The 8,355-nt window shown below is 33.3% G+C and overlaps 1 protein-coding gene and 1 pseudogene across 1 annotated transcript; one reads left to right on the forward strand and one right to left on the reverse strand.

The window, feature by feature from the left end:
• Nucleotides 1-1,366: 1,366 nt before the first annotated feature.
• LOC116146226 (NAC domain-containing protein 101-like) lies at nt 1,367-3,327 on the forward strand. The gene is made up of 2 exons (XM_031431627.1): nt 1,367-1,402; nt 2,728-3,327. Exons 1-2 carry the CDS (start codon nt 1,367-1,369, stop codon nt 3,325-3,327), a joined length of 636 nt encoding a protein of 211 aa, XP_031287487.1.
• Nucleotides 3,328-3,716: 389 nt separating this feature from the next.
• LOC116146227 lies at nt 3,717-6,037 on the reverse strand (annotated as a pseudogene).
• Between the last annotated feature and the right edge of the window lie 2,318 nt (nt 6,038-8,355).

An 8,355-nucleotide genomic window follows, 5' to 3' on the forward strand; every position in this document is an offset into this window, starting at 1 on the left:
TTTCAAGGCATTCACACCCGAGATTGTCATATATTTATTGAAAAAACCCATCTTGCTACGTCTTGTTACAACTAGCTTTAGATATTTATTGCTTCTTTGAAACATATTTCTATTGGTGTCTAATTGGTTCGTAATCATTTAGAAAATAGACTGGGCTCCGTTTGTTTAGTTTTTTAGAATAGCATTTAACTCTGAATAGGGTTTTTGAAAAATATGATAAGATTTTGAAAATGTTTTTGTTACATTTTTAGAAAATATTTAGATTATTTTTAACCTCATAAGTTTATTAAGTTAACTAAACACCCTCATAATAAAAGTTTTAAAATTAACAAAAACACCTTCACCTACTAATTATTACCGACAACCTGTCACCACTGTCGGACAGTGGCCGAAAGTCACCGAAATAGCGTACGACCAGCTAAGTCTGACCGATCGTGCACCGATCTAGCCTTTTCCGACCAGATCCATAATGGATCTGGTCGAAAACAGCCAGATCTAGTCCTCTTTAACGGCCATATCCTGGCCGTCATTTCGCTGTCAATAACAACCAAGATATGACCGTCATCAACAGCCATATCTGGCCAAATCTTTGGCTGTAGATCTGGTGAGAAACGAACAGATCGGCGCATAACGGACTAGATCCAACGAGTCATGCGTCGTTATGGTGTCAATGACAACGACGACTGCTAGCAAGTGATAGTGGCTTGGATGGATGGAGGTGTTTTTGTTAATTTTAAAACTTTTATTGAGAAAAAATAATTGTTAATGTTTTGAGTTGAGTTGAATAGAATATGATTGGATTTTGAAAAATATTAAAACAAATGCATTTTTCATTTTTTAAAATATGATAGTTGAATATGATAGTGTAAAAATAGTGTGCCAAACGCACTAGTTTTTTAGGATTGGGTTGTATTATTTGAATTAAACTTCTATTTTATTTTTTTATGAAAATTATGTGAGATTATTAAAAATAATATTTTGATTAGGATTCAATTGTTAAGTTTATAAATACAGGTTTCTGTCAATTTTGTTAACATGATTGATTAATGGTGTTGAAGGTTGATTATGGAATAAGAATAATGGTTTAATTTCTCCCCTATCGGTTATTGGTTTCTTTCCTCTATTCCTTAATAATTAGAATAATATTATGCTTACAACTGAGTCATACAATCAAACAAAAAATAAAAGATAGAGTAATAATTTAACATGAATTTCATGCAATTTTTGTCTGGTTATTTGACTAGTAAAGAAAACATTATTGTAATAATTAAGCTAAAAATTAGTCAACTTATCTTTTAAAATTTAAAATTTTCTTTAAAAAATTAGGAAACCAATAAAAAACCGAATACAAACTTTAAATACATATATGACATTTGGTTGGAGTGTATATGAGATTTTTGAGGTAATGTTATCATATATTACTTATATTACCATGTTTGGTTGTCAAGTAATATAACATTCCGGTAACCTTCCAAAACTAATAGTAATTATTATTGGTTACATATGAGGTAATCTAAATACCACTATTTTCTTAGGTATTTTAAGGTTACTTGGTAATCTTAATTTTATCACAGTTTTACCCTTAACTATTAAAATTTTTGGACAATAATGCCCTTGTTTTAAAAATAATTTATAAAATATTCATGAACTATTTTATCCTTATATATAAATTTTTTAGGACATAAATACTCTTAAACTTGAAAACAATTACACAAGATTGGTCGGATCTGGCCACCACCGTCGATCGTCGGTGTTAGAATGGTGCACGACAAGCCGGATTTGGTTGGCTGTGCACTGATCGGGGCTTTTTTTGTTAGGTCTCTGGCCAGAATCGGCCACATTGCCGTGGATATGGCCTTTCTAGCCAGATCTATTTAGACCCTTTTTTGCTAGATCCACAACCATCTAGAGTTGATTTTATATACAATTCATTAATTCACTTATGTCATATTGGTTTGTATGAAAGAATTTGTATAAAAAGTATGTATATTTAATATTATTTTTTATATTTTGACTCTCATAAATTATTATAATTGGAAATCGATGGCATTTGGGCTTTAGCTGGCTCAGTTCATAATTCTTTTTAAAGGGAAGTGAGATTTTGCCCCCACCCATTACTAAAATTATTTTTTGTTTGACAATTTAACCTTAATTTCAATTATTAGATATTACATTTTAATTTCTAAATATACTCATATTATATTTTGATTTTGATTTTTAATTTTTAAATTTAATCTCACATAAACCCTAATCCTAAATTTTCATAACCTAATCCCAAATTTTTATCATCATTGAAACATTTTGTTTTATTTTAAATATTTGTTTGTTTGATGAAAATATAATACTAAAATTATAGAAAATATAGTGGAATGAATTTGAATATGAAGAAGCGAAACATAATTAAGTTTGATTTAGGAAAAAAGGTGACAAACAAAAACATAATTAAATTTGAAATTGAGGAAAGTAAATCTAATTAAGCTTAGAGGGTTATTTTCGGTATTTAATGAGGTTTGAAGAGAATACTTTTAATTATAGAAGAGGTTTACTTAGTCATAAGGGGTGAAGATCAATAAGGTGGGGTTAAAAATCNTTGGCTACGTTTTCGATCCCACGGACTGCGAATTGGTGGGTTTCTATCTTTGCAACAAGATAGCGAACCAATCCATTTCTGGTATTGATTATTTAATTCCACAATATGATCTATATGGTTCTGAAGAACCCTGGCAGATTTGGAATTTCTTCAAACAACGGCTTAGACAGAAACGTGATGATCAAGATTTATACTTCTTCACCCAATTGAAGAAAAAGACTTCAAAAGGTTCAAAAATCGATCGTAGTGTTGGAACAGGGACATGGCAGGGAGAAGATGGCGGTAGAGGAATAGTAATAGACAATATGAGGATTGGGACTAAGAAGAGATTTCGGTACGAGAACAAAGACTCCTACCAGCACGGTGGATGGATCATGCACGAATATAGTCTGGATTCGTCTTTTCTGGGTCCAAATCAACATAGCGATTACGTGGTTTGCCGTATAAGAAAGAATGAAACAGCTCTGAAGAAGAACAAGAGGGGAAAGTGTCAAGTAGTGGATTTTGAAAAGAAGAAGAAGAGGAGTAAGGTTCAAGAAGCGGATTCTGAACCACTACCACTCGCAGTACTGCCGGCTACAAGTGCAACCGCCCCCATCACCACCATGGTGCAACAACAATTACAAGTTGAAGATGAGACGGAGGTTTATAATGATGAATATGCTTCAGCAATAGAATATCTGTATCAAAATCAACAGAATTATTCGCTGTACTCCATCGTTAATGATATGTTTTGAAGTTGAAGATTCTCACTCAACTCAGAAACTTCTTTATTGTATAATTTTTTGTTTTTAAAGGGCATTTAATCGGATGTCTTTTTAATTGTTAGTTTCTATAATAGCCAAGTACATCAGTTTCTTGAAATTTCATTCGAATTCGTTGTCTTGTTTTATTTAATAGTTTTGATTATTTTCAAGTTCTACTAAAAAATTAATCGAAGTATAAAAACTGTAATTTCTGCAGCAACACAATATTTCCAACTTGTCGATTCACCCATGCTTTCATAATATCATAACTCACCAGCGCCAGAAAGATAAAAGCAAAAACGTGAATAATGAAAAAGAGGTAATAATGTAACTATTGTATACGGGATAGCAACAATAAATTGATTTCAGATAGTGAAGTACAATCATATTTTACAGTCAGATAATAACTCTACACAGATACTCCATTCTAATCAGAGTCTTAGAAATAAGTATATGTTGAACATTTTAGAAACATCAATAACACCTAAACACCCTCTAGAGAAGCCTGCACATGACATTGAAATGAGCATGATATCCGCAATCTAATCTGAACTGAAAAAGGCTGAACAGGGCATGCGAATTCATGATACTTCAGCTTTGGGTGGCATCCACACGGACAAGGGGGAGGCCGAGGAAAAATTTGCCTTTGTCAACATGAATGTTAACTGCCTAAATAAACGAGAGTGGATACAATGGATCAATACCATTTTGAAGAGTAATGTTGCTTCATGGTGGTTGTGGTTGGGAAAACAGTGCAAAATCTGATCTTTTTAGGTGACTATTTAAGGCATTATGTCTTCTTGGAAAATTTACCACCTTTTCTTCCTATAAGACTTGAAGCAAGAAGAGATTTGGTGTCTGGCCTCCATTTCAGCTCTTTAAGGGTAGAGAACAAGGTTGAAAGTGCAGGAGAGACTTCACCATCCTTTATGTTCTTACATGACATCACACTCAGATTTTCAATCTCTGTCCAGGAAAGAATCACATATTCCAGACCTTCTGTTGTTGGCAGTGAGCATCCTTCCAAAGATAAAAACTTTACTGTCCTGCAATGAGAGCAACATCAATAAACATTCAATCAAACAACTCTGATATGTAGCTTATCTAGATCTTCACTAACATGTTCCTAAAGTATTGAAAACTAAACAAAGATTGTCAAACAACCATTAGATTTAACCTTCTTAACACTAAAATCACATGTTCAAATTCATTTGAGATAGTCCGATGGTAGTACTCTATCATAATTACATGGTATTGTTTATTAAACTCAGCTGCAGGTTATCAATTTCAAGCTCAACTGCTTCATTATAGTGCGCACAGACTGCAATTACAAAGTATGTGCCAATGATTCATTCATAATCAATTCCTTTTCCATATATAAACAACAAATTGTTCAGTGACAACATCAAATCTCCCATAAGTACAAGGATCTACTTCTCAAAATTGATTGTTAATGTAATAATTTCAGCCCAAAAAACACAGACTTAAGATATTCTTAAAAGCGTTCATGTTGATTCATTCAGTTACTCTTCATGTCACTACGTAGGATTATGTTGTTATACACTGATGAATTTGCGATCCTTTCAACTTCCATTTTCCTTGATAACATTAACTAAAATAAGAAATTCCATAGTGGTATTAGATACCTAACACTATATATGGAAATCCACCACTCGGAAGCACGGCAACAAAAGTAAACAAACAGATCAAGAGAACCCATTACCTGAAAACAATTGCAAAACTGAAGATATCATTATCCAATCCCCCACAATCCTGAAACATAACTTCCCTAACAGCTTCACACACCCTGAACAGCACTCTCACATTCTTCTTATCCCTCAACTGACACTTTTGCAAATGCAACCATTCAAGAGCCGGATGGTAACCCAAATACTCATCCGGCCCTGGACTAGGATCCATCCTTTTACATGAAACAAACCTCAAAGTCTTCAAATTCTCACTATATGAAAGAGCAGCCATCCACCCACCATCCATCCTATGATCAACAAAAAGTCAATTCCTCAAGCATTTGACAACACTGCCCAATTGCTTTTATCCCATCAAAACTACTCTCGCAACTACTAAGCTCAAGCTTAACCAATCTCTTACACCCTTGAGCCAAAATTGTCAACCCAATATCCGAAACCAATGAGCAGTAAAACCCATCCAAATGTCCAACCAATTTTAAGATTTGCAAATTCTCACATGCGGCAATCCCACGCAATACATTATCACTACACTTGTGCAGCTCCAATTCTTGCAAAGTCAAACACTCCTCAGCTACACTCAACAATCCTAACTCGTTAGCTCCAACCACCACAAGTCTACTCAAATTCGTGCACCCACTAGCAAGATTTGCTAGCCCTTTATCAATCATTTCAACAGGTAACAACATGTTATGCTCATAAAACCTTGTAACCCAAGAACCAACATGGACAGAGAGCAACTTATGACTCAACAAAATTTCTAGGCGAAACAAGAGACGCATTTATCAAATATATCAACATTGGTCAAATTTGGGAATCTTAAAATCAAACTACCGGATTCAAGAAATTCCCAATCCAACCCTGAGTGAGCGTAAAAGCTGACCCTGAAGATTCAACCAGCGTTTGCAAACAAGCGAGTTAGCGTTACGCTGCGAAAGGGGAGGTTTTGAGAGGATTCCGAGGAGAATATCGTCAGATAAGTAAGCAATGCCCCAACAAAATTTCAATTAACAATATTAATAACAATGTCAATTGAAATAAATGAAGCATAAAAAGATAATGCCATTACTAATTGGAACTCCCATCAAATGTTACTTCAACTCCGGTGGCTCCAATGTATTACATCATCACCTTCCCATCTTGGTCATTCAAACCAAAAAAAAAAAAAATTTAACTGAGTAATGTGTTTAATGAGACTCAAATTATATTAGATCTGCTTCGGTAGTAAAAACAACTCAATAGTCAAACATAGAAAGGTTATCTCTTCATAAAAAAATAAAATTGTTATAACCAATCTAAAAATTTCAAAAACATTTATGCGGAAAAAAAAAAAAAAAAAAAAAAGGTCTTCTTCCAGGGTATCGTTCACGAGACAATCGAATCCACTAATTGGTGGTGAAGATTTTTTTATGCAAAATTTTAAAAAATATATAAACACCACAGTTGTAATGCAAAGGAAACTTCCATCCTTCTGTTATATATATTTTAACATTTTGCATTCATCTATCCGTCCTTCAGTTATATATATATATGTCCTAAATTTAAATATTATTTGTTAAATTACATATTAATATAGCTCAACATTTAAGAATAAATCATAATTTTTTTAATTAAATATCTAACTCACTTTTCTAATATTTTGTTAAACAAAAATTATGTTTAAAATTAATGAAAAAGTAAACATGATGAGTTTGACTTTTTATATTTACTCTTCCATTAATCTTCTGTTAACTTATTTTGTATAAAAATTTTTTGTAAATTTCTTTGTACATATAACATTATTGTTAACGACTAATTTCTCATTAAATTTGTTAGATTACATTTATCTTAAATTAAGAATGTACGCCCTCATCATAGGTGGGGCCCCTGTCTACCTATCCACTTTATCTTCGAGTGGACTCACAATCACATGTGGACGTCTTTCTGCATAGGCGCTTGGTGGGACACCGAAAAACTAATTTGATTTGGCTTTGATATCACTTGTCACAGGCTGAGAGTTTCATACTTAAAATACTAACCTATTAGGTGGAGAAACTCCCCCTTATAAACCTAAAACCCCCTATTTTTCTTCCTATGTGGGATCCATGACACTTGACAACGTATTCGTTCACTATATAAAGAAACAATTAAAAGGTAAGAGTAGTAATGACAAAATCTACAGTTTTCACCATTCTCTCCATGGTTATTGAATATAGTGGGGTTAATTACTATCATTTAATACACTTAAAAAGAGGGGGAAATTAAGGGGCTGGCGAGTCCATTGTCGGGGGGTAATGGAAAGTATCAGCTTATTAAAGACAAATTACTATCAACAATATTCTTTTCTAAAATTGGTTGCCGGTAACCGGACCGGTACTAGTAACGTTAGCGGTAGCTTGTTGATTATGCGCATTTAGCTAGAAATGGATATTTATTGTTACTCATACCATGCTGGAGGTTTACTGAGAAATGTTGTTCCGGTAAGGTTACTGGAGTAAAACCTGTGATGGTTAAAAGTTCAAAGCAATTACACGTGTCACATGTACAGCTAGGGACTGTTATTAACAATCCTCGGTTGTAGGAAGGATGGTGAATTAAATATTTTTAGAATAAGTTTAGATTGTTGAAACTTGTTGTTCTTTTACCATATGGATGTTTAATCGGTTTTTTGTTTTTGTTTAAATTTTTCAGAAGTTGAAGGAAGCCGAGAGGCAGCGGATTAGTAAGTTGGAGGAACTGGATAGGAAGGCCAATGTGCAGTTAGAGAGGCAACTTGTGATGGCTTCTGGTTGGAGCAGGGCGTTATTAGGTATGCGTGGAAACCTGAAGGGATCCTGAGAACTCACACAGGATTAACTCTTGACTCCATCAATGTACAATTTATGGAGTACTCAAACTACTACGGTCAGACTGTATCAGGTAAAGAGTTTATTCTTGATAGTCTTTGAATATTTGGTTCAACTATGCTTCTGGTTATTTATGGTTAACTGCTATATCCATTTTTTAGGGGTTTGTTCTTTTGTTCATATATAGCAATTGAACATACATTATGTGACTAAATATTTAAAGCTGTATATGATTTGTTTGGTAGAGATTGACATTGAAGAGTGATTAAAAGTTAAGGAGATGGTGATGAAACAAAAGTTATGATATGATGTTACAGGGTCTGAACACTCAAGTAATTAAAAAAAAAAAAAAAAAAAAAACACCTTAAAAGCATCCATGTAATGGTTAACTCAATACTTTCCCAATATAAGTTCTAAAATCACCATCTTCAATTCTTTCATAAACAATCATTCTATATTATAAAAAATTAAGCCATTAAATTCTACTA

Source organism: Pistacia vera, unplaced genomic scaffold (genome assembly GCF_008641045.1).
Source record: "Pistacia vera cultivar Batoury unplaced genomic scaffold, PisVer_v2 Contig474, whole genome shotgun sequence".
Classification (NCBI taxonomy): domain Eukaryota; kingdom Viridiplantae; phylum Streptophyta; class Magnoliopsida; order Sapindales; family Anacardiaceae; genus Pistacia; species Pistacia vera.